This window comes from Cygnus olor, chromosome 2 (assembly GCF_009769625.2).
Source record: "Cygnus olor isolate bCygOlo1 chromosome 2, bCygOlo1.pri.v2, whole genome shotgun sequence".
NCBI lineage: Eukaryota > Metazoa > Chordata > Aves > Anseriformes > Anatidae > Cygnus > Cygnus olor.
In genome coordinates, this window is record NC_049170.1 from 98,307,442 (window position 1) to 98,333,323 (window position 25,882).

General features: G+C 40.4%; 1 protein-coding gene across 8 annotated transcripts in view; it reads left to right on the top strand.

Moving 5' to 3' along the window:
* Positions 1-25,882, top strand: part of ZNF516 (zinc finger protein 516) — a 110,218-nt gene that overhangs the window by 33,848 nt on the left and 50,488 nt on the right. For 6 of the 8 annotated variants that reach the window (XM_040549526.1, XM_040549525.1, XM_040549527.1 and 3 more), the window contains exon 2: positions 8,775-10,795. In XM_040549526.1, coding sequence (XP_040405460.1) covers positions 8,890-10,795 — 1,906 coding nt within the window. In that variant the 5' untranslated portion in view covers positions 8,775-8,889. Of the gene's footprint in view, positions 1-968; positions 1,227-8,774; positions 10,796-25,882 lie in introns of those variants that run through there. The other 2 variants (XM_040549530.1, XM_040549528.1) reach the window with 2 other exon arrangements.

A 25,882-nucleotide genomic window follows, 5' to 3' on the forward strand; every position in this document is an offset into this window, starting at 1 on the left:
TTCTCTGTACTTCTGTGTTGGTTTTGTGGGTGTTGTTTTTTTCTTTTTTTTATTTTAAGCTCTCTTGAAAATGGGACTTTGAAAAGAGATAATACTCTGCAGGGGGAAAAAGTAAGCAAACAACTTACTGGTGTTCAGAATTATTATTTTTTTTATTACACTAAGGCTTTAATAGTTAATCAAATAACAGTGCTGTAATTCTAAATCTGTTAACAGGTTAACGCTTGGCAACACTTATATTTATAAGGTAATGATTTTACTGTAGTAATTTGAGCAGTAGGATAGATTAGGTATAAGAGAGAACGATTTATTACCTTGAATTTCTTAATTCTCCACACAGCCTATTTCATAGCCATGTACCGTAGAAATAATCTTTACCTCCCATTGACCTGCTGAACACCTAGCTGTAGCTAATAAATTTGCTGTGTATTAAAAACACAGCTTTTTTGCATTCAAGGTCTGCTGTGGATAAGCCATTCCAGTGCTGTATGCATGTTCTAAAGCATCTAAAGTTTGTGCCTTGTTGGTGTAATTGTGAGAGGGACGAATTGGGGCACTTAGGACAGTGTTCTTCATGTACTTTTGCTGGGGTAGGAAATCCACAATTCAGCATGTTTACTTTTAATTACACACATGTTTTTCTTGCATTCAAGACTTGATTTACACAGCACTAAGGCATTCCAATTTTAGCTAATGGTGTGGCTTCTTATTTGATATAAATTGATCTTATGGCACTGTGTGCGCTTACAGCAACTGGGGATGTGGCTTGTATGGGGCTTGCATTGATGGGGCAGATGAAAGAGGGAGAAAGGAGGTGTGTGTGTGTGGTGTACCAGCAGGTTATGCCAGCTGATGATCCAGTCCCCATTCTTCTGCAGATAATGTAAATATAATAAAAGTAAATATTTTCTTGTCATGATGCTGCAAATAAAAGCAGGTATTTTTTTTATCCCCCATTTTAAGATAGAAACTGAGCAGAACATAATGGAGCATATTGGCAGGAAAATGCCCTGCCTATACAGTTGGAAATCAGCCCCCATGCTGCAGATTTAAAATGGCCATGTTGCAACTCCCTGCAAATTGGTTTGCGGTGGAAACCCTAACAAGATCATTAAATATAAAAGCACTGTTGGATGCTGGGAAAGTACTGTGCTACACATACATGTGTGCATCTTCATGGACGTGCATGAATGGACAGCATCAATGCCATCGATTTGAATAAGGAGGTAATATACAGTATTGAGGTGACTTTGCTTGTATTTGGAAATGCCTTGTGTTTATTTTGATACTGTCAGAATTGTGAATGTTTCTTCAACTTTTTAATTTTTAGTACTTGAAAATACGCAGATGCTAAAGTAACTCACTTGGCTGTATGTGGCCAAATAACAGAATATTATTTTAAATTAAAGTACAATGGATTCATTAATTTTTATTTTTATTTTGTTAAGATTTGCTCTAATTTAAAACGAGACTCGTATTCAGAATTAGCAATGGTATTGCAGCATGTCGAAATAAAAGCTTTTGACTTTCCAACATATATCATTAATGACCCTAGGAAAAGAAAAAATCACATCTGCACTAGTTCAGTTCTTGGCTTTTCTAGGGCTGATCAATAATCACATTGTGTATTCATTCCCCCCAGTCCCCTACCCTGCAAGGTCAACTTTAACTACTAGTCTTTATATTTCAGAAAAAGGACATAGACTGCCTTATACATTAATAATATTGGTCTCAGTGTTTCCTTTGGATCTAATTTACTGTTACCCCATCAAAAATCAGTAACTTTTTTCCTTCATTTTTACTTTTTTTTTTTTTTAATTCTTTATTTGTCATTTTTCAGGAGAGCTTTTCACCTCTCCCTACCTTCTGATGCTCTGTTGAGAAATCTAGGTAGGAATTTGAGGATGCTGAAGTTTGCTATGGTTTTGCTATTTAAATGGATCCCTTCTTTATTGTATTATTGAATGTGACCATAACAATGGGAGAACAACAATTTAAGGGCTTCTTGTGTGGATGGTAACACAGCTGCTGCAATAAAGTCTTGTTATGGTTGACCAGTCACATTTGGACAGTTATTTCTAATTAGAAGTTCTTATTTACGTTGTATTAGAAAATAGTTTGAAACAAACTGATAGATATTTGAATGAAGTTGGTTCATTTTCTTCTCCTTGCCTTGCAAGATTAATGTTGCTTTTTTGTTTTGTCCTGCAGCCAGAGTAAGTAGTCTTGAAAGAATCTTGCCTTTAAAATAAGCTTTTTATTTTGGACTAGAATGTGGTGGTCTTCTACAACTGCTTTAAAATAAAGGGTTATTGTGGGTGGTTGTGTCAGTGTTACATATCACCACTAGATTAAGCCTTGTGATGGTGGCATTTTGTGATTTCTGCGTTGTTGTTTTCGTTCCATGAAAGTACTGCTGATACTGGTTCCCTTTTATTCATTTCTTCATATTAGAGTGGAAATGTAGTTTGTTCATAATGGATTATTGATTGGTCTGAGAACAGCAGAAGCCCCAAGGCCTTGTCATCAATGGTACTTACTCTCCCAATAGTGAATGCATCACTTCATGCAGCTATTCGCAAACCCAGTCTGTAGGATATAAGCCCGTAATTGTTAATCTTGTACAGCGCCGTTTTTAGGGAGAGGAACTCTTCATTGTCATTATGGGATTTTCCCCCTCAATTTGTTCAGAGAATGGCCCCTTTGTTTTGCTAGTAAGATAAAGCTTGTCCTGGATGTTAATGATATATTTTAATTCCTTGCTCGTAATACTACAGTGTAACTAATAAAGCACATTGCTTTGTCTCCAGAAGACAAACACGCACAGTACACTAAAACACAAAATATGTACTGAGTGGGTGACAGCTCTGTGTTTCTCCACAAACCCCGGAGCAGCGCAGAGCAATCCCTCCCCTGCCCCCCGCGCTCCTGAACTGCTTCTGTAGGACCAACCAAAAAACTGGGTTATGCTGTTCCTATTGTCTTGCTGGCTTGGTTTCGAGAGAGGTCATCTCCCTGCAGATGCATACCTCGAGTTTTTTCAGCCTTGGTGTTTTTTATCTCTATTCCAGTGGATTCGTTCCCCTGCTAAGGGTGTGGCATCGGTGCAGAAAGGCTGGACTCTGCTTTCGCAGCCCTGGCTGCCGGTCTGGAGCCTGCTGCAAAATGTCATTAGCTCATGGAGGGAGAAAGACACAAAAACATACAATGTAGTCAGAGAAGCTCAAAATAATGTTTCACTGTTCAAATGGCAAACTTCTCAAATGGGAGCAGCTTCCTCCATTGCAGAGAGAGGCTGGTTTAAAATGATTAAACAAAAAAGTATTGCAAAATGCTGCTTAAGGATTTTCTAAAACATTAGCTGAAATAAACTTAGGCTAATAGAAATTCTGCATTTTTCCAGGAGCTTTTTATTTTCACTTTCCAGTCCTAGTGTCAGTTTTGGCAGGCTTAAACAAACTTCAGGAGGTCTGTTGTTAAGATGACTGTGTGTAATTGAGTACATTTGAATCATCTTCCATAACTGGCTCTGGATTTTCTGATAACTTTTTTTTTTTTTTTTCTGGATTAGTTTGGATTACTGTCAAAAAAATCAGTTCAGAGCTATGTTGTGTTTACCTAATGGCAAGTTTATTCCCCAGGTCAGTGGACATCAGGATTTTCTGTAAACTTAAGGGTGGGCTGATTATTTCAAGACATACTCACTCTTCTACCCTCTGGTAGAGTATAAAAGGTGTTACCAGCTCAATGCAGTAAAGGGTCTAAAAGACAAGTGATGTGGTCCATAAGAGTTATCTCGGTAGGATGGGAGCCTAAACAGGGATGTCAGGATCAGGCCTTTGATCAAGGCTGTGGACCAGAGACCCCGGGTGTTGAGAAGGAGCCAGGTGCCCCCCCAAGGAGAGGAAGAGGGCACTCGGATACAATAAGGTGCGTGTATGTGGAGAGCAGTGGCTCTGGAGCTTGAGGAGAAGATGTGGAGGGGAAGAAAGGTGTCTGCAATTCAGTGAGTGTGAAGGCTTGCAAGGCAGATGTAAAACCTTTCATCAGCTCTTTTTTTCCACTTAGCTGTCTTCTAGTGTCTTACTGTGAACAGTAAAGTCTCTCTGACTTGGGGGCAATCTGAGCCTCCTCAAATCTGGAGAGAGTTGGTCTCCAGGCTGCCGTTCTTTGAAAGATACAACTTTCTCAAATTCACCTAGATGTCTGCCTGAAATATCATTGCATCATCTAGAAAGAATTTCAGCAAGATATTTTCTTCCACAAGATCACACCTCACAATGATGTGTGTGTTGTTTTTTTTTAAGTCACTGTTGCTTTTGGCAGAGGAGCATGATGGAGTGATTGGAGTGCATATTCAAGCCTCTTGGAGATGAGAAGAGCAATATTTCTACAGTGCATTTATCTTTCAGATGTGACTTGAAATATTTACACCCAAACTGAAAGCATTTGATTTCAAAATATACATGTTGCTATTTGAAAAGGTCTGCGAGGCTTCCTAAATTGTATATTCTTGTTTATTACCTATTGAAGAGTTCTCTCATCTTGCCACTCCAGCCCATGCAATATAATTTTTAAAGTCAAGTTAAATTGAGGGAAAACAAAGAGTTTATAGTTTTCTGAATGCTGGAACGGGGATAATTTTATCCTAAGTTTTCTTCTGTCTATGCTGAACGAGATATTTTTATGCAAGTATATGACAGAAATGAATTTGCAGTTACGTTTTCAGTGTGGTATCTATTGTGTTGTATTTTTTCTGAGTGGCACAAAAAGGCTTTAAGAGGGGTTTGTGTAGCCAGCTGCGGGGGCACAGCCTATCTCATCCTCTTCCAGAATGTACAAGTGGCATAAAGAGTATCAGGTATTGCAGAGTGCTTCCGTTTTATTTAAACCATTGCTCCCTGCACTTTTACCTGTGTGCCTCACTTTACAAGTAATGTGAAGGTCTCGCACCAGCCACAAGGGCAATACAGCTGAGTGTACCTGCTGCAGTACTGGCAGGGTCTGATGGTCTCCTGGGGAAGCTGAGTGATACTGGGACTCCCAGGTGGCAGCAGGTTGGCTTTGGCCAAATGCCTTTTCCCTCAAGCCAAAAGCTTTCCAAGGTTGCTTTTTAAAATCGGAACTTGTTAGACGTTTTGAAGCCTAAATGTTTGAAATAGAATCCATTTACATTTCCTTACGGCTTGTGCCTGTAGGGATCTCCATACCTTGGCAGCCTGAGAGAAATCTGCAGGCTTGATGCAACTCTGCTCTGAATTGTGTGTGACAACCCCGAGCTGAGGAACTGCAGGCTGAACTTGGACCAAAGTGATGAAAGGTTACCAGCTACCACCTGAAATTACTTACTTCATGCAGTTTTAGTAGCCTTAGGGTAGCTGGAGGTGGCCAGATTCCATGTGTGCTGAAAGAGTATTATTTCAGAATACTTCCAAATTCATAATTATGTCCAAATATCTTTATCTTCGCAGTCAGCCAGAAGGAAACAAAAAAAGACATGGCAAAATTTACTTGCTGCAAAGGACTAAACAGTGTGGTTTGGTTTACTAGGTGACATCTGCCATCTCTTGTGCCATTTTTGATGTTGAAATAGTTGTCTGATAACTAAGGTGGAAGTTACTAAGCTAAAGTTGTTAGAATTTTGTTGTTGTTTTCCTTGTTTTGTATGTTCAGTCTCCGGAATGGAAGCAGTTTTCAAAGTTGTCATTCTTATTTAGTATTTGCTGCCTGTTTCCCTTCCAATGAATGCTAGCTTTGTTGTTGTGCGAAGAGCCCCTCTAAGAGAATTACTTCTAAGTGGCACTCAAAGGATGCGAGGAGGGAGTTGTGAGCTGCTCCGGGATGGCTGTCAGTCAATTTGCCAAAGCCTAAAGCAGGCCTACACGTACTGCGTAAAGAAGACTTGGATTTGGTGAACATTCATCCTCCCCCAGGAATTTCTATCTGTGGAAGATCAGACTTGAAATTCTGCTGGCTTTAAATGCGTATGAATTCAAACAGTTCAAAACCAGAAATACTTTATTTCAACTCCTTAAGTTATAAATTGCAGTGCGCAGGCCAAGCTAAAGTAACAAAGCTGAACCATTTTTCTCGGAATATTATGGTGAAAATGATACATTTCCATTAAGTATTTTAGATTAATGAAATCATTTGGTGTTTATTTATTTATTTTTTTAGCTCAGACTTATTTTTCCCCCTCAGGCCTAATTGAATATAGGGCATGGGGAATCTCCCGTGAGTGGCTGGATCTCTCTCATAAGTAATGCTTTCTTCATATCCTCATTTTCGTAATGAAGCTTCATTAATGAAAATGCTATGAATAATTAAAGTGAAATGTGTCAGGACTCAGCATAGGAAAGCTGTAGCCAAGTAAACAAAGGGACTCTAAAGCTTGGGATTTATATGTGCCTGAACTGCTGCTTGCAACATTCTCGTCTAAGTTTGGCTCTTAAAACTCTTTTGAACTTTCGGACAGGAAACACTATAGAAAGTTGAATTAAATTGGGACCCACATTTTTTGTTTAAAAGTACTGTACAAGCTTACAGTTAAGCAGTGTACTCACTGGTGTAAAGTACAGAAAATGTAGAATGTAGAAAACAGTATCTAAAATACCCAGAACGATCTGTCCCCAAGGCTTACTGGCTTTTTTTTTCCCTGCTCTACAATGGTGCAGAACATTTCAGAAGCAGCTGCTGCTTGTTCAAGTATACTGTAGTGTTAAATGCAAAAAAAAATATTACTTTGCCGTTTCTTTTCGTTGTTTAATACATTTTAGGTCAAGTCTTTGATTATGAGACAATGTGGGTTGCTACTTGGCAGACTTGGATTATGGGTCAAAAAAATGAAGATGTTACTTCGAGTTGTTCCATCCATCAATATGCAGTGGAAAGCACATTTTTTATTTGCTGTTTTGCATGTTTGTACCATCTGGTACAGCAACAACTTCTAGTGGCTGCCGCTCAGGATGTTTGTTGTGAGGCTGCCCCTTAACTTGGTTTTAAGTAACAAATTTCAGGGATTAATTTAGATACTCTTATTTGTAACTTCATGCTTCTAAGGACTTCTGAATTTGTGATCTGATGTGATTTTTATTCTTATTTTTGTACCTCCCAAAGGCTAATATGTTAGTCATACAGCCTTCATTCAGTCTTCATTCAGTCATACAGTCTTCATTCAAGAAATGAGATTGCATTTGTAATACATCTGTTTTAGATATTACTATCAGCTCTCTGAGAAAAAGGTTGTTTGGGTAGATGTAGTAGATAGCTCTTAATGTGCTGTACAGATAATAGATATGCAGAAAATCAAACACAGCAATGAATGGTTTTGTAGCAAATAGGAGGTCTAGATTAATGTAAACATAATGAAATTATTCTATAACGTGTAACTGAGATGAACATTGCATCAGTTTTACCTTGCTTTTTGTTATGCTTATGCTGGTGATGTGGTTAAACTGTACTCACTTACATATTGGAGAGACACAGGTGAATACAATGAGAAACCTCAGTATTTGCAACTTTAGATCTGCAACTTTATTTTTTGAGTCATAGATATCAAGTGATGGATATGTGAATATACAGTCTTATCATGATTCTGTGGATTTTTAGCTAAATCTTCAGATGCTGATGTTTTCTAAACGCAATAATAGTTCAGATCTGTTTATTGGAGAATGCAGTATTCTTTGATCTAGTTGTGTGCTGTTTGTAGTACTTAATGAGCATAGGAGAGGGGGGAGATTTTTGTTTTACAGTTGTGGTAATTGAAAAAGAAGCCATCTATTAAAATCTAACCATTGATTTTTGGTATATGCAAGGTAGAGAATTGCTGGCGCATTGTATCTTGCGTTGCTGAGGCAGGTAATGACCCTTGTAATTTATTGTGGCAAGATACAAATACTTTTAAACTTTTATTAATCTGGTTTGTTAAAAGTTGCTTCTCACTTTGTTTGTTTATGGTTAAGATTCTTCTTCATTGAGGTGGGTATTCTTGTGGTTTCCTGTATGTCTTGCTGACATAAATCACCCACTTTTAAGATGAGTTTATACCTAAACACATTATCAGTTTACTTTGTTAAGATGGAGACTAAATATTACACTTGGAGTTTTCTTCCTTGTTGTCCATCAGGAGATAACTTCTAGTTATACAGAATGTTTTGTCAGACTCTGCATGCTTGTTTTCTCTTTAATCAAAGTAGTGAGCGTATGCAGTCTCTGCGCCTGCTCTGTGCATGCCACATCAAGCACAGCAGAACTGTCTGAGACGCAAAGTAATGCAGTTGCCAGCAGGAATATGATATTTGCTAAAGTCTTTAGGAAAGCCTTTTATCTTTGGCAAGTTAGTATTTTACATGAAATTACACATGATGGAAAAGCCACAGATTTAAAGTGTAATAACCCCCTCAAGAAATGTTTTCCTCATTTAAGGTGTATTTTTAGTTGCTTTTGCTTGGTTTTAAAACAAAAATATTTTTAAAGTTTGTGTTTCTTTAAGACGATGTGATGTCAGTGTATGGAAATGAATTTTTTTTTCACGGTTGCTCCTTTTTGGATTTTGTTTATTAATGATCCTTTGAATACTTGCCATTGAAGTCTAGAATATCAGTGAAAAGAGAAGCTGCTGCTTTTTGGTGAAATAAATTTTCGTATAGTATGCTTTTGAATGTTGGTGTGAGTGACAGAAACTGTTGAAGTCAAAATATTAATAGGTTTAAATATATTTAAAGAGCCTACTTACATAATTTTCGTATGTTTACGTGATTTTATTCTTGTTTCAGGTGATCTATCCAATCCACTTACAGAACACACAGAGATAAATCGGTGCTTTGAGCAGCTGCAAGGAGAAATGTTACCCTGAGAATGAAGCTATAAAACGTCTCCCTGCAGAACCGTATGATTGAAAATGCGGTCCAGCCCTCCTCTGCTGCCAGACATGCTTTTGTCCTCCTACCCCTCTCACCCAATGTTGCAGTAATACAGATGGATTGTGGCAGAGAGGCAGAAATGGAGTTACGGAGGTCCTCCAGCCCAGGCAAGCTGAGCAAGAACGACATGGATGCTGACAAGACCATGTGCCACAGCTGCTGCATCTGTGGTAAAAGTTTCCCTTTTCAGAGCTCATTATCGCAGCATATGAGGAAGCACACGGGTGAGAAGCCCTACAAATGTCCTTACTGTGATCACAGAGCTTCCCAAAAGGGCAACCTGAAGATCCACATTCGTAGTCACAGGACAGGCACTTTAAGTCAGGGACACGAGGTGGAGATGGGAGAGGCGCAGCTGGGTGAGATGGGTGTTTCGGAGGGTCTCGGCGGCTGCACTAGTCCCACCAAAAGTACATCTGCCTGCAACAGGATCTTGAATGGCACTGCTCAGGTAGACAGCAGCAAGATCTTGTTGAGAAGCAGCAAGAAGGAGGTCGCAGAGGTGGCGCCCGTCGAGGAGGATGGCAAGCTAACTGCTTACCCATGCACCTTCTGCAAAAGCAAATTCGAAAGGAAGAAGGAACTGGAGCAGCACCTGCACCAGGTCCACAAACCTTTCAAGTGCAGGCTGTGTAGCTACATGACCTTGAGGGAGGAGACATTGTTAAACCACGTAGAGAAGGACCATATAACCGCTCAGGTCCCGAATGGGGAGGCCTACACTGAGAACTGCAAGAGCGAGCTGAGCGCCGGCGAGTTTCCTTGCGAAGTTTGCGGCCAGGCCTTCAGTCAGACCTGGTTCCTGAAAGCTCACATGAAAAAGCACAGGGGCTCGTTTGATCACGGCTGCCACATTTGTGGCAGAAGATTCAAAGAGCCCTGGTTTCTCAAAAACCACATGAAGTCGCATGGCCCGAAGACTGGGAACAAAAACAAACTGAAAAATGAGCTGGAGCTCATAGCCACTATCAATGACGTGATACAGGAGGAAACGATTGTGACGGGCCTGTCTTTGTACGAAGTCTGCACCAAGTGTGGAAATCTGTTTACAAACATGGAAAGCCTAAAAGCGCATAATGCTGTTCACTACCGGGCTCAGCGGAGCAACGCCGGGGATAAAGCCGAGGGCTTAATTGACGGGAGCCTGAGCCCCTCAGTAACAAAGCAGTTTTTCTTGCAGTGTCTCAATCTAAGGCCATCTGTAGGGCTGGATAGAGTTACAAGGGGACAGACTGGAAAAAGAGTAGCCGAGCTGGATCCAGTCAGTAGCTACCAAGCTTGGCAGCTGGCCACCAAAGGAAAAGTAGCAGAGCCCTCCGAGTATGTGAAGTATGTGGGGTGGGATGAGGCCCTGGCGGATGCGGACGTGACTTACGACAAGGATAAGAGGGAATACATCCTTGTCAACCAGGAAAAGCGCAAGCGGGAGCAGGATTTGCCCAGCTCCTCCAGCAACCCCAAGAAGAAGAGCTGTCCCAGCGGGCGCCTGGAGAAGACCAGCAGTGCCCCGCCAGGGGAGAGCTGCCCGCTCACCCAGGGCAACCTGGACTACCGTCCCTCCTCGCGGCAGGGCAGGCGAGCCACCCAGAACAAGTCCACCGAGTGCTTTGAGTGCGGCAAGGTCTTCCGCACCTACCACCAAATGGTGCTGCACTCCCGGGTGCACCGCAAGGAGCGGAGGAGCTGCCGCGAGGGCGGGACGGCCGCCCAGCCTGACCGCTATGGCTCCAGCAGCGAGGAAGGGGACTCGGGCTCTGTCAGCGGGCCCAGCACGCCCGGCTCCGCGTCCGCCCCGGAGGACTCGGCCACCTCTGGCTTGGGGGAGGAAGGGGCCGAGGAGAGCTCGGAGGAGGGAGCAGCTGACCCCTCGTTAGGTAAGATGGCTGATGGCTGGCCCTGCTCTCTCTGGGCTGCTGGGACCTGTGGTCCCTATCCCCATGTCGTGAGCAAAGGGAGCAGGCAGGAGGTGCATCGCTCCTTGTCTCAGCATGGCAATTTCATTGTTGCTGGTGTAAGTAATAAAAATGAGATCTGAGGACACGTTCAGAAGGTACAGGTAAACTTGGGTCAACGAAGGACTCCTGAGAAGTATCTTAGTTACCTGTAGCAACAGTCACCTCTACTGTTACCTTAGGGATGGGGTGTCCTCCCTGCACATCTAAGGAGCTATTTTACCCCAATTTATGGACACCCAGCACCTTATCTTGCCTTTAGCGTGCAGGTGTGGTAAGGGTGCAGCTTGCATGGTGTCGCCCCAAAGTGCGTAAACTCGTTAATCGCCAGCATGAGAGTCGTTTCTCTCCTCTCCCTTCTGCTTTGCTTCCCAAACTTGTGTTTATAACTGCAAGGGCTATAATTAATCTCTCCGGGTTAAAGCGGTCCTTTGAGCCCAACACTACTAAATGGAACAAATTATTCTCCAAATAGCAGCAAAGTAAATATTTGAAAGAACGCTATTAAGCGCTTTTGTATCTTTTTTTTCTTCTTCTGATTTTTGTTGTTCACCATTATTTGTTTTATAACATGCTCTTTAGATACGTGAGATTAACCATTCTTTCCTTACTAGCCTTGTGTGTTTTTTTGTTTCTTTGTTTTGCTTGGTAAGCATTAATATATTCCTCCTGGTTTTGTTCCTTATTTTTTTCTGAAGAATAACGTTATCTGTAGAATTAAGCTCATTTTCAAGACCATCTCTGATGAAGTAATCTGCACCATTGTAGAAGAGGGTGGTTATACTTATTTAGCTATGTTTTTGGGTGGATTTTTTATAATGTGACTTCTCCAGTGGCTACAGACCCTGCAACAGCAAAGCAACATTTGCCAGGATCGTGTATTAATTATACATTTTTCATAAAGCAGTTTTAGATATATTTTGTGTCATTAAGCTTCTTTCATAAAATTTTCAGGGTTGTACGACAGCTGAAGTTGGGGCTGGCACTGCTTGACAGTGTGGCTTGCAAAGTGTAAGCTTAGAGGGAAGAGAGAGCCAAAGGACTGAAACTGGGAGGATGGAAGGGGATGAAACCCACCTGTCTGTCCTTAAAACTTACAAGACGTGTCCTAAACTTGATTTTGCTACAACTTGGATCAAGTCTTCCATGGACAAATTGGATGCACAGTAGAACAGAAATTTAAATTAAACTAGGAAATCATCTCCACCCCCCACCCCCTTCTTTGTTAATGCTTTTTTCTCTATTGCACAACTCCAAAAAGTCCTAGTGACAAGTTGAGAAATATTTTCACTGTGATTACTTGCACATTTAAAAATTTCAAAATTTGTCTTTCCCATTTACTGTTTGTTGGATTTGGGTCTTTTAAAAAAAGTTGTTTATGGGAGTGTACTTACTTTGTGTGAAAATCCTTCAGCTGCTGCCTGAAACACCTCCATGCAGTTGACACAAAATGTAGTTACAAAGCTGCAGCTTCGTCTGGCGTTAAATGGGGCTGCCATGTTTTATCCGTGTAATGTACCAGTGCCCTTACGGAAACCGCTGTGATGGAAAACCATCTCTCTGGAGACAGGCTGAAAACACTGGAACACTTTTCACATGATATTCAAACAGTAAGGTTGTTCTTCTATGCTCTCCCTATTCAGTGCTTTATTTTTAACAAGAGGAGCTGTCTCACCTCTTTCTCTGTCCCAGTTCTTACCTCAGTTCAAGCTCAGCCTTTGTCTCATGAGTGAAAGGTGAGAGTTTAAGTTGCACAGCAATTTCTCTCACAGGAATTAAGGTGACTGGATTAACCACTGTCTCTAGCCAACACCAGGAAACTCGTTTCTTTGGGTGCCAAGTGGGTTCTTATCTATTTTGCTGAACATTAAAGAAGCAGCAAACTGATCGGCCTAAATAAAGGAGCAACTTGGAACAGGGATGTGTTTTGCATTGATTAGGTGAGAGGGTGGCTGCTGCATTTTTATATTTAACAAGTGACAAAGACTTTTTAATTAAAAAGAAAGGTGTTTTTTGTTTGTTTTCAGTAGGTCAAGATTCGAGACTTAAGTTTCTCAGTTTTCTCTTCTGGGTATCATGTTTACTGAGACTGCCCTTACATAGTTTCCTAGGGGACTGTTGTCCTTCTGTCCAGCAAGCTGTAGGATTAGTTTTACTCTTATGCAAATTGCTGTTTTAACTCAAGAGGCTTTCTTTTCCTCCTCTACTAACAGAAACATAAGGTCTACAGAATATAGGCCAAATTCCACCCTTGTGTACGCTCCCGTTAAAATCAGGTATTCTGATGTGGCCTTCAAGTCTGTTTTGTCCTAGAAGTGCTGTGGTTTGCTCTCTGCTGCTGTGGCTCGTTTTAGTTATTCTTGCTGGTGAACCTTTTCTGGCGAGAGCAGAGCTCCAGTGCTCCAGACAGCAGCCGCCCCCAGCAGAGGTGGGCAAACCGTACTCTCAGTTCCTCTTCCTGACATGCCTGCTCTGGTATTATTTTTACTCAGACTGCGGTCAGGAAAATCTTGTGTTACTCGTAAGATTATTTTAAATAATATATGTATTTTTTTTACTTTCATATCTCCCCCCCCCCATTAGATATTTTGACAAATTGCTTTGTTATGCAAGGTTAGAAAAGGGGCTCAATACTACCAGGTATTGAATGTTCTGGTCATGTTTCACCTGAATGTACCTCTTTGTGCATTTAACCCTTAATAATCTCAGTAGCCCTGTTGACACGCTTGGTGGTAGGTGGCTAGCCCAGCCTCTTGCAGTGGGGAAGCTGGCTGAGTACCTCCGTGGTCTCTTAGGGCCAGCAGACATTGAGGCTCAGGGTGACTAGAGCTGGGGAATAGTGATAGGGCTTATTGGGAGAAAAGCAAGAAATGCACCTTGCATGTGAAATGGGATTGAGAGCCTCTAGGGCAGCCACTTCTTTACTCTTAACACATCAGTAATTTGTCTCTGCTGTGTATGTAGAGTAACATAATGATTTCTCAGGCATGAGAGCAGTGTTTGCAGACCCAGCTTATCAGTTGCCAGGGGGAAGCTGGCTGGTTACAAACTGCTTTCTGTCTTACTGTAAGGGGGGTAGAAAAGTAATCATTTTCACGTGTCACATAGGTGGAGTAGTGTGTGATACCTGCCATACAAAGTTGTCATATGCATGATGTAGGTGTGCTTCGTATGACAGCCACATGGGAAAAGGTGCCCCAGAGCACAGACTGTCTGTAAAGAGCAGACTGAATATTTTTGAGATCTCCCTGCCCCAGATGAGTCTTCATTTTTATTTGGCATTCAGACCACTAGCAAACTGTACCTGAATTTCCACTCAGATGAATCTGAAGCTTTTTGAGCCACCTGCAAGTTCTTGCTTAGCACTTCCCCAGTTTGAGGGCTCTTTTATGACTTTGATTTTTTTAATTAGAAGAATCCCATGGTTATGACTGAGGGGGATTGTACATCGATAGAAGTGGAAGGAGAAATATATATATATTTATCAGGTTCTCACCTAAAATGTAGTATTTGCTGTGCTAAAGAAATAGTTCAGTCTGTGTGCATGTACATATGTGTGCATTCAGTGGTTAGTATTTTTAAGGCTTAACATGGGCACCGACATTGTCATGGTGCATTTAGCAATTGGGGTGTTACAGTTTCTTACACTAGGCACTATAAACTATTTCAGTCCTGAAATGAAGAAGGAAGTATAATTTTGCCTTTGACAGGTGGGAAGATGAAGAAAAGAAGTGAAAACAATTTAAATACCACTTGGTGCTCAGCAAACATGTAGTAACAGAGTGGGTCCCTGATACTGAAGTCTAGATCTTGGGAAAGGAAGAGAATATCATAAAGCTACTTCTTTTTGCATTAAAGCACCATTTAATAATTGGGCAGGAAAAAAAATGTTAAAATTAATCTAGGAGGAGAAGAAAATCAGTACCAAAACCAGGAATGTTATATAGGAATAAAGGAGACAAATGCTGCTTGTTCTAGTCTGAGCTTACCAAGGAGGGAAGCAAGTGAAAGGAGTCTAAGGTTACACCTTAGACTGGATGCTGCTTTCAGTGGAAATCACCTCCATTTTGTTTTCTTTCTCTCTGCCTCTTCTTTCCTTTTTTTTCTCTGCTGTCAGACTCCTCCGGATTTTTGAAATGCTTTAAGGAGAAACTGATTCATTCTTTCTCAACACATGCTGTTTTTATTACGCTGGCTAATGCAGGAAGGGACTGATTGCAAAGAAAAACCACTGTGCAAAGCCCTGTACAAATACAGTTACAGGTTCAAGGAGTTCCTAGTCTGAAAAGATAAGATGGATGCAAATGGCTGGAAAGCACAGAATACCAAAAGAAAAACAAAAATCCAGCATGCAGCCACATTTTTCTTGCATCAGAAATTGCCAGTGGTTTGGTGGGACTTGCTCAGGAGAAGATGAGCTCAATGGAAGGGTAAGATGAGAGATGGGAGTGAGGGCAGCGAGGAGAGAAAAGAGGGTGAAGAGAGGCAGAGAAGATCAGGAAGGTCAGCTTTGCAGTGGGGCGACCATGCTGAAGGGAGCTGTGTTTTGGTGGAGGTTTGGAAGAGGAGGCAAGACTGAGAGGAATGTGGAACAGCATCAGGGTTTGAATCTTACAAAGCAGGGCCAAGGTGTTGGGCATCCTTGGCTGAAGCTGGAAAGGCTTTATGGCATCAAGGGCTGAGGTGGGTGACTGCAGGATGATTTTCATGTACAAAACAAAAGGCAGTGCATAATCTTGCAAGGCATTTGATTTAAAATAAACAAGAAGTAAAAAAAGAAGTAAAAACTGTCCAGAGTTCCTCTTGTTTTCCAGTAAAATGGCGAGAGTGTAATTTGGGGGAGGAGAGGAACAGTAAGAATAAGGCAGCTAAGCAAGTGAAAATTGACAAATAAAAATGTATATTAACTCCGGAGAGAAACCAAAGAATAAAGAGAGAGAGTTCTGGTAAGTATATTCTGTTGGAAAACTGAGTGCGTGAAATGCAGCTGCCAGGATCCAATACCAGAACTTCCTTGCTCTGCTTATATGAAAAAAATTTCCTCTGTATACAAGGGAAATCCTCTCCACTATTGAAAAATCAAGTATTTTTGCTATATATCATAATCAAATAATTACACTTTAGATACTTCTCATGCCAGATTCTCACTTACTCTAAATCAGTTTAATGCCACTGAAGGCAGTCCTGTTATGACATTTTACTCCAAATGAAGATCTTGTTCTGTGTGTACAATCTTAAGTATGCTGAAGTTATTTAGCATATTTATTCTGCAGAATAAGTCTACAACAAATTGGAGAGTGTCTCTGTGGTGGACAACTGGTAACTACTGCCCTAGAAATTAAACAGTTTCAAGACAGAACAGTGTCAGTGGCTGCTGTTAGATCCATACCATGAAGGTAACATTTTGTTGTGATTATGCACTTCGCCTAGTTAATTTTGGCATTGCCAGGGAGTGGTTGTTGGAATATAAAACTTCCTCAACTTTCCAACCCAAACTAATTGTTTGGGTTGTTAATGCCGGGACTTTCAAGTACAGCAGGTTGATGATTCAGAACATCGGGGAAGTCAGGCAGAGGCAAGCACCCTGTGCTTGCAGAAGTAAGGTTCATTGGGTATGGTGTAGGCTTTTAGCAAAGTTCAGGTTGTTCCTTAGAACAAATTAGGTGGATCAGGGCTAAATCACCTCCATTCACCGTGCCTAATAATACCATTCAGAAACTTCTCTTTTGTATCTACTTTGCTGTAATGCAGGTAGTCAATTCTGATGCATATAGGAAAGCCACATGTGGTATGGTAGGTCTTATGATCTGAAATTTCTTTGCAAAGCACTGCAGGTTTAAGCATCATTTTTGATCAGTACGGGCCCGTGTGTATATCCACAGCAGCACTTTATTGCCTTTCCTTTCCCCTTTGGACTCTAGTACATTCCTTGGGACCACAGTGGAAATCTGTGTGTGAATATCTTCCTGTGGTGCTGCCATCAGCAATAGCTTTCATTTGTCATCTTTAACTGGGGGACTATGTGAACTGGAAGAAGAACTGAGAGAAGAGAATAAAATAGAAATTATGCTAATCATCTCAAGGAAACGGATGGCCAGAATCACTGAAGTGTGTGTCAAGGAGAGAGAAAGAGAGAAGAGCCATAGGACATCTAGAGATGTGGTTAAAAACCTTCCTTGGCATATGTACTTCATAAATGTGAAGTTGTTTAGCCCTTTATTTTAGGCTCATGGAGGGAGCTGTGCTCCAAGAAGCTCATGCAAAAAGTGATTGATTGGAACAGGGCAGCAATGCTTTGTGATAATGCAGTCTGTACCCTTTAATGCTATATATTACCCTGACATCATTACTAACTAAAGAACGTTTAATGATTGCCCTGTAGGCATCTTGGGTAATTTCCACTGTGTTCCTTGTTACTAGGTCCTGTTTTACTCAGTCTGATGTAATGTGGGTGGCCAGCGCAAGTGTCGAACAGTAATTCAAGTTCCTTGTGCAGCGGGGCAGGGTGATTGGGAACAGATAACGCAGTTAGCTCAAGTCAGAACTAAGGCTTGCTGGCTGAGCTTGAGATGATCCCTCAGTAAATGCACCACGTCTCCTGCCAGAAATGGTCTTTGTTGTTGCTGAGAGTGAACTTTTTTTCCACATTTTGAATTTACTAATCCAGCTGTTGCACTGTTTTTGTTCTTTGCAAATGTTTCAGTGGGGGTCTTGTTGTAGAAGTACTGAAGAATTTTAGGTGTGGTATTTTGATGCAGCACGACTGGCATGTTGTTTAGGCAGTTTATTGTAGCTGTAGGTATGTGACATGAGCAACCAAAACATGGCTCAACTCAGAAACAAATTTGTACCAAGATGCTAAGAGAAAGATAGGTTTACCCAGCCTTTGTTTTATCTGTCATGAAGCAAGGAGCTGAATGTGGTTTCTTAAAGGTAGGTGATAGTAGGATATACTTTGCCCTGAAGCTTGCGTAAGGTGCCCAAAGCAAGATTAGTTATTCATACTTCTACAGTAGCTTTTAGAAGTGTCACAACAGCTGCTTTAAGGACTGCTGGTGTCTGCTGAATCCTTTCTGAACTGCCAACATCCATTCCAACATCCACTGCTAGCATGTAAAAAAATAAAAATAAAATAAAAATAAAAAAAAATCATGGGTGTGGAAAGCTATTAGCAATGTTGGCTTTAGTTTGTGCATTCAGAAATATCTCCCTTTATGTTTAATTCATTTGCACAGTGGGTCCAGTTTTCATAGCAGGCTTTTAGCTCTTCTTCAGCAAGTATTATGAACATCTGCAAATACGACTTCTACGTTTGAATGCAGCTGCGCAGTAAGTTATGAAGCTTCCTCAGAAACCTCACTCCTTTATGCCTACCTTAACCTTGCTGCCCTTTAAAAGCCAGTATAGCAATTCTGGTAGTTCTTAGTATTGGATTGTTTCTACTACATCAAGCTATAGCACATGAAATATTACTCTGTGACATTTATAGTCATAAAACCACTTTGTGTAGTGCTTTTATTTTTTAGCAGTTTCTGATTAGTGAGCAGGACTCCTCTCCCCCTGCTAGTAAAACAAGATTTGAATGATGCAAATTACAATGGTAATGGTTTTAATCCGATTTCCAAATATTTTGGTAGCACCGGGGCTATATTGAATGGGATTTTTCTGATCTGTAAATGGCCTCTAACAGGGGATTTGTGTAGATATCTTTGATGTTAGATCTTTTTGCTGCTCTTCGTGTTATGGTTCACAGTTTGCTGTTGATCCATCTTAAACCGAGAGTCAGGTTTTCTTCTGTAAGATACTAGGTTTGGCAGTGGATGCTCTCAGTGTGCCTCTGTGGATGGGGTGGGTTGGTTTGTTTTACACCAGTAGTCTCATTCAGGCACTGGATGAACCTGAATGGACCTGGCCGTGGCATCGGTCATACTGGTAAAAGTCTAGAGCAACTTAGCTGCAGTCAAGGGGACCCTTGACAGAGAAAGAGAGCATCAGTAACTTTTTTTTATTCTCAGTTTGTTCTTGATTGCCTGTAAGATGTATCAGTGGCAAACATGGATTTGGTGAGAGAGGAAAAGCATATAGTGAATTTCATGGAAACTGTGGAGGAAGTCTTTCAAGTTGTAATTATACTGATTATTTTCAGTGTGTAGGAACTAGTCTTTGTATGAGACTTTAGGATTCTTCTTATGCTTGGTCTGTGACTACCACTCTGCCATATTTTGCAACCTGTTTTTAGACATTATTTTCAGTGCTTGGAATGGATTTCATCATGGATGTAGAGCATGAAATGCTCCTCTTTGCCAGGATCATGTATTCTTCACAGGGCGTGTTGGGGAAGATTTGTCCTCCTGCCTTTTAGAAATTTGTTTCCCAGGTTGGTTGTCTCAAACTTCAAATATTACTTCCTTATCTGTGTTACTTCAAATAACAGAAAAACAAACAGCTGTTAAAATGATTTGGTTGTCATATCACAGCTGTAATTTTAGTTTTGTTTGGAGCCGTAAGTTAGGGGTGGTTACTCCAAAGAAGATCTCCCTTTTTTTTTTCTAAAGGGATAGAAGAACACTTAAAAAATAAATGAAAATTAAACCCACAAACTTTAATACTAAATTTGGATTTAATCTGTAATACAAGACACTCCCAAACCTTGTGTTTCTTTGAGATAACAAATTCATCAGGCAGTTGAAGGCATCAGCTACACCTAACAGTACTTTAGAGGTGTGTGTTATCTCAGAATAGCATATGTCTTGTGATGTCTTACTGCTTAAAGAGCATTTGAGGCAAGCTGCTGTCAGCAAAAACTAAATATTTTGGGGGAAAAAACACAGCCACGAGGGAAATACACAGGTTCTTTCAGAAACATGAACCTCGAGTCTAAACATAACTTTTTTCCCCTCCTTGGAACATTTATGTGTGTTTTAACGATAGCGGTTGTGAGCAAGTGTCATCATGGTGAAAGAGTGCAATGTATCATAAGAATCAGGATCGTAGTGGGGTGTAAATGGCGTCTTCTCTTCCCATCCCCTCTGTACCCCATGGTGCACGGAGCAGATGCTGCATTTTGGCTTTGCCTTTTACATATTTTGTCAAGTTTATACCATCAGTGGACCAAAGGTATGTTCAATTTTCTGTGACTAAGCCTATACTCAGTAGGTAGTGAAGCCTTTTTTTACTAGATAATGAAGCAAGGAGATCTTTCTCTTTCCTTAAAAGAGCATTCAGGAAGTACAGCTTACACTGCACATGGAACACATTAATTCTAAACCCCTTCTAATACTTTGCAGAAGTTTCTTGTCCTTATACATGACTATATCCACACGCACACCAGTTTCCCAGAAATGACTTAACCTTAGGTACTTCTGAAGCCTGGAGAAGCCTTAGAAAAAATTGTCAAACATGGAACAGCAAGTAAAGTTGTAACAGGAAAAAGTTAATTTTTACTTGGATCACTCTGGGAAAACAAAATGGGTGCATGTCAGTGAGAATCACGTATTTGCTACTGTCGTGCTAAATACGTTTGACAAGGGAGCCTCCGTACTGTTATTTGTGTGGGAAATACAGGGTGTTGGTTTTTGTTTGCATTAATTTATACACACAGACATGGCATATTAGTTATAATTCAAACATAATCACTTTATTTTGCAAATGGAGTTGTTAGTTTTTTAATCTCTGATGTTATCAGCATGCAAGTGCCTAACATTAACACTCAGAAATTAGATGTTATTAATGCATAATGAAATTTTTATGTGCAGTAAAATTTTCTGCTAGACTGACCTTTCTTGGTTGGTTGTATTAGAGCAAGAATTAAAATCTCTTAGGATATATTCAGTAAGTCGAAATACTTAATTCACTTAACCAATGCATCATGGGAGGTACTCTTTGTAGAGTATTTACTCAAAGTCCAGTTTTGCAACTTTCTTTTGAGACCTGCAGAAGCCAAAAGGAAGGAGCTATGATACCTAGGGAGGTGAAGTCTGCAATGGCTCCAAAATGTAATGTAATTAAAAACTCTATCAGGCTGAAAAAGATCTGAGAAAGGCAAGGCAAAAATTCAGGAAGTGTCTTTGTGTATAACATCTATAGAGTAATGTATATAGGTGGGAAAAGGCTGGTGGGTTTCTGGTAGGAGTGCATCCAAGTATTATAAACAGCTTATTCTGGGAGCTCATTAATACTTCTAAACAGACGTCCTCCAGGGATCATTGCAGTGGCAGGTAACAGAGGGCATGCAAAAGTACAAGCCCAAAATGCGGTCTTCTGCAATAATTGCCCTATCTGGGAATTTGCTTTCTAACGTGAATATATTTGGTCTGATTTACGGTATCAGAAGTACCACACAACGTATACGCTGTAAGATAACCAATCTAAATTTCTTTTGTTGACAGTTTGAAGCATGAGTAAGACAGGAGTGCCATTTCCCACCTTATCTCCACAGCACTGCCTGCGTATGTTGGGCTTCAGTGGGAGTTGTGAGGAGCCGGGTGTCCTGGCAGCACCTTGAGGGATGCAGCTTTAGGGCAGAACGCTGCTTGCCATTGCGACAGCATAGGTGGGACCTGTTTGGGGGCATTTCCCTCGATCCAGCTAGCTGTGGTGGTCACACAGTTGTGGACCACATGAGCAGTGCTTTGGGGTTTCTGAAAAGGAGGAGTAGAAGAGTTTGTATCAAAGAGGTAGGTTTGAATTTAGGCTGGACAGTGGAACTGAGGAATGTAGGAGACCTCGTGGGAAGCACCTGGCTGAGCCTGGTGGAGTGGCCACGGACACCGCTGAGCATTTACTTTTTGCTCTCTTACAGAAAATCCCTTGTTAACCATTTCAGTTTGCTCTTGTCAGCCATTAACCATAGGTTTGCAGAGGAATTGTAGCAAATGTGAGCCTTATGTAGAGCCTTGAAAAAAGAGTGAATCGATGGCATAAGGAAGTAAGCTGGAGGTAAGCATTTTATGTTTGCGTAAGTGGTGTCACGGCATTAGCTTGCTAATGGAAGGAGGGCCACGAGGACAGCCCGGCCCTGGACCAGCACGTGCTGGGGAGGTTGGCACGCTGCGAGGAATTAGGCTGTGAAGACACTGTTGGCAGGCAAAAAATCAGAGTTGTTTAAGGGAAGGAAATGATTGAGTGAACACAGAGAAAGTGGAGTACCAGGGAAGGCTGCAGACGAGCATAATCCTGGCTGTGTTGGGTGGGAGGTTTGTCAGCACAGGAGGTTTAGCAGAGCAGCTGCCAAAACGCTGCAAGAGCAATCCCAGTGCTCAAGACAGGGTGAGGAGGCAAAACAGGTGAAAGAAAAACAGATACAAGTTTCTCTTAGGTCCTGAGAACAACAGAAACTAAAAGAAAAAGAAGCGATAACAGCAAAGCGTATAAATGAGGGGTTGCATTTTGATATGTTCTGTATCTTAGTGTTTCACGTTGTGAATCGTAAGGGTGCCTATATTATTTTGTACTTTTTCATCTGAGTGCTTCAGTGTCGTGTGGTAATCGCTAGGTTTGGGAAAACACTTTGAAAGAAGACATTTGCAATTCTCCATCTGTTTCATTTTCCTGGTGTGTGGGGGAATAGAATAAGCATTTTTTTAATTGAAAGTGTCATTGAGTGGGAAGATTAAAAATGATAAAGTAATGGACTTTGAAAACATGACTGTTAAAAGTGATGTGGCTAGACCTCTTGGCTTAAATGTAGCATGTCATTTCAAAGGCACTAAAGCCAGATACATAACTTGCCCCAGATGTTTAGATTCAGTCGAGCAATCCCATGTGGTCCTTTGAACAAAGATGCCTTACCCCTAATAATGGTTATTTTACAAATGATACTGTAATTCCAGATACCTTTCTTTGCCTGTATTTTAACACAAATAAGTTTGCACTGATGGCAAGTACTGTGTTTGTCAAACCAGTTTCAAGATCATAATGCATCAGCAGTGTTATTTGCTTGTTTCAGATACTTCAAGTTTTTTTTTAGCTGCATTTCTTTCTTTCAGTGAAATTAGTCTGTGGACAGCTAAGGTTGAATGCTGGGTTCGTAATCAGTTTTGCTAATACAGAATATTTTATTTTCTGTTTTTCCTTTAATTTCAGTGACAGTTACGTAGTACCAGAACTTCCATTAACTACTGCTGTTTATTCCTTACCCTTAAGCTATAGTCTTTTGTTGCAGCATGGCAGTGTTGACCCTGGAACCAATTACTGTGTAGAACAAGCAGAAGATGATGAGGTTTATTCTGTAGCAATTGTTTTCCAGTAGTCTCGACGTACGTAAGTCTCTTAGTACATGGAGCAGTATGATAGACCTGTTTAAGAACTTCGTAACACTACCTGGCCAAAAACAACAGTGAAAGCCATTTAATACAAATTAGGCTTTTTTGCTGATCCTCCTATTTTACAATCCTGAAAGCGGAGCTGGGAAGGCTACGGAATTCTTCCTGCATGCGGGGAGTTGGGATGTTCTCCATTAGTTTTGAAGTCTGTCTCTTCACTGGAAGTGAGTGCATGTGCAAATGTCATACAGATGTTGTATAAAAGCTTAATTATGCCTCTCTTTTACTTTAAGCTGTGGTGCTGTTCTGTTTTGACTCCCCCACTCCCCCCACACCCAAAAGGCTTCTCCTGAGAATGGAAGGGAAACCATTTTCCCATTATTTCCTTACTCAGGAGTTAATTATATTCTGCACTGTGACTGTACCTCAGCAAAAGTTGAATGGAAAAACAACACTCTCAACAAAAGGCGGAAGTTTTTAGGATAGCTTAGATTTTCTGTTCTTTTTCAGGAATTAGACGTTCTTACGAATTTCAGATGAAAAATAAACCCCATTCCAAAGTTATATTTTCTCCACATGCTTTACTTCTGAGACAGCTTAAATCTATCTGCTATTCCCTCACATTAGGTTGCTCGTCATTGATAGCCAGCTCAGTTAAATTGTCACAGGTGCAACTGAAAGTGGCTAGTAGGGACTGAAGAAACACAGGTAATCCCGCTTAGGAAATCATCCAGTAGCTTGGAGTTTGCTTGATGCAGAAGGCCAGAAATACAGTTAGTGTTAGTAGCAGTTTAAAAAAATAATAATAAAAAAGGAAGGAAAAAAGGAAAAAAAAATCATAGATCGTGAATCAAAATTAAAGGGCAGATCTCTTCTCTGTTTTCCGGAGTTATGTGTATTATCGCAGCACTTCTGTATCTGTACTCCAGAAGCCATCAAGAGAGAAATCACCTGATTATGCTGAACTTGAAACTAAAACATTGCCCTCCAATCCAACAAAACAAACCAAATCATTCTTACAAGGTGTCTGAGAGCTGACTTGTTTGTATTTTCAGATAGGAAATAACAAGAATAGTCTCGTAATTGTTATGAACAAACGTAACATGGAAATTTTCTAGTCACCTGAATCATGAGGTAAAGAGATTTACAAGCTATGTTATCTTAGAATGGATTTTGACACTTTTATGTATGTGAAAGAAGATGAATTGACCAGATCTGAGATGCTTTTTTTTTTTTTAAATGCTTGTGCAGCTTCCTGTCTCTTCATGGAAAAATTATCAGCTTTGGGGGCAGGGAGGGGGATTTGTTCCCAGAGAAAATGAAGATTGAATTGCATTATTTCACATGCTATTTAAAAGAAAATTTTAATAACCCCTTACTGTCCATCAGCTCTGTCAGTTCAAAATACTATTTTTTTTTTTCTTTTTCCTTGGTTCTTTTAAAGGAAATAGTTTGCATTTTCACAGTATCATCTCTATATATTTTCTTTCTATCAGAAGCAGAGTGGCAATGCCACCAAATTGTTTTTAAGTGGAATGCTTGGCAAAGTCCCCAAGAGAAAAAGTAAAACAAACAAACAAAAAAACCAGCTTTGAACAGCGATCAAAACAGAGATTTAAGGAGTAGATAATGGTATATCTGAGAACCACGAAAGTGTTTATGACCAAAATCTTCCTGCAGGATTCCCCACTGTGTTACTATTTTCAAACATACAGCTGTGTCTAATTATCTAAAGGTGATGTGCCATGCAATTAATTAATGTTGTGTGTCTGAAGAGACAAGTAACAGTACATCTGACCACGTATGTGGACAAATAACCCAATGTGGATGCAGTGTGCACATACAAATGCATGGAAGCAGACCTGGATGTTCACAAACCATTGCCCACCAAGCTTGTGGCCTGTTACCATCCACTGTACTCAGTATGGACAAAGGCATGTGGAAATGTAGTAAGAAGGCAGTGGAGAGAAAGCTGTTAAATTGGGAACGTTTAAAGTTCAGTGATATCTTAGTGAACGCATTTCTAAATTCAATTTCAAGCCATAAATAACACAATCCAGCAAATGGTTACTGCAAAATTAGAGGCATTGTGACTTTGTAAAAATTTCTGAACAGCTGATATCATGACCCTGTATTCTTTGTTATTTATGGAAATGTGCTACTTGGCAGATTGTGGAAATGGCTGCCTGCTTGTATATAAGTTTTGAGTTGCTCATAAGTCAGCAGCTGCATTTTTATTAAAAGCTTAATAAAAACATAAAAGATGGAAAAGACAACATCTCTTTATTAATACTTAGATATGAAATTCTTTAAAGGCTTTAAACATTCAAATCATTTGTGTGAAACAAAAAGGCTGGTAAAGCTTTCCCAAATAAATGGCTGTCATCAAAGCTTCTTTCCATATAAGGCTCATATTTCAGATCTAAGCTTAACTAAAAAGAACAGAAATATATGATCATTATGTATTAATAAATGACTGCCTTCTGATTGTGCGGTAATTTTACAGGGGTTTCTTTAAAGTGCAATTAGTTTTTTCTTACATTATGAAGTTCATTTGGGCTTTAGATCTTGTGTTTTGCTCAGATGTAAGGCAAAGCTAATCCTCATAATTGATTTACTAAATGCTGCTGTTTGCCTATCCACATCAAATATTGTACTGGTCTTTCGACCTTCGAACTAGCTAAGGAATGATGTGGAAGCTGCAGAGTTATGTTAGTGATACATTCTTTGTATGTAATCAAATCTG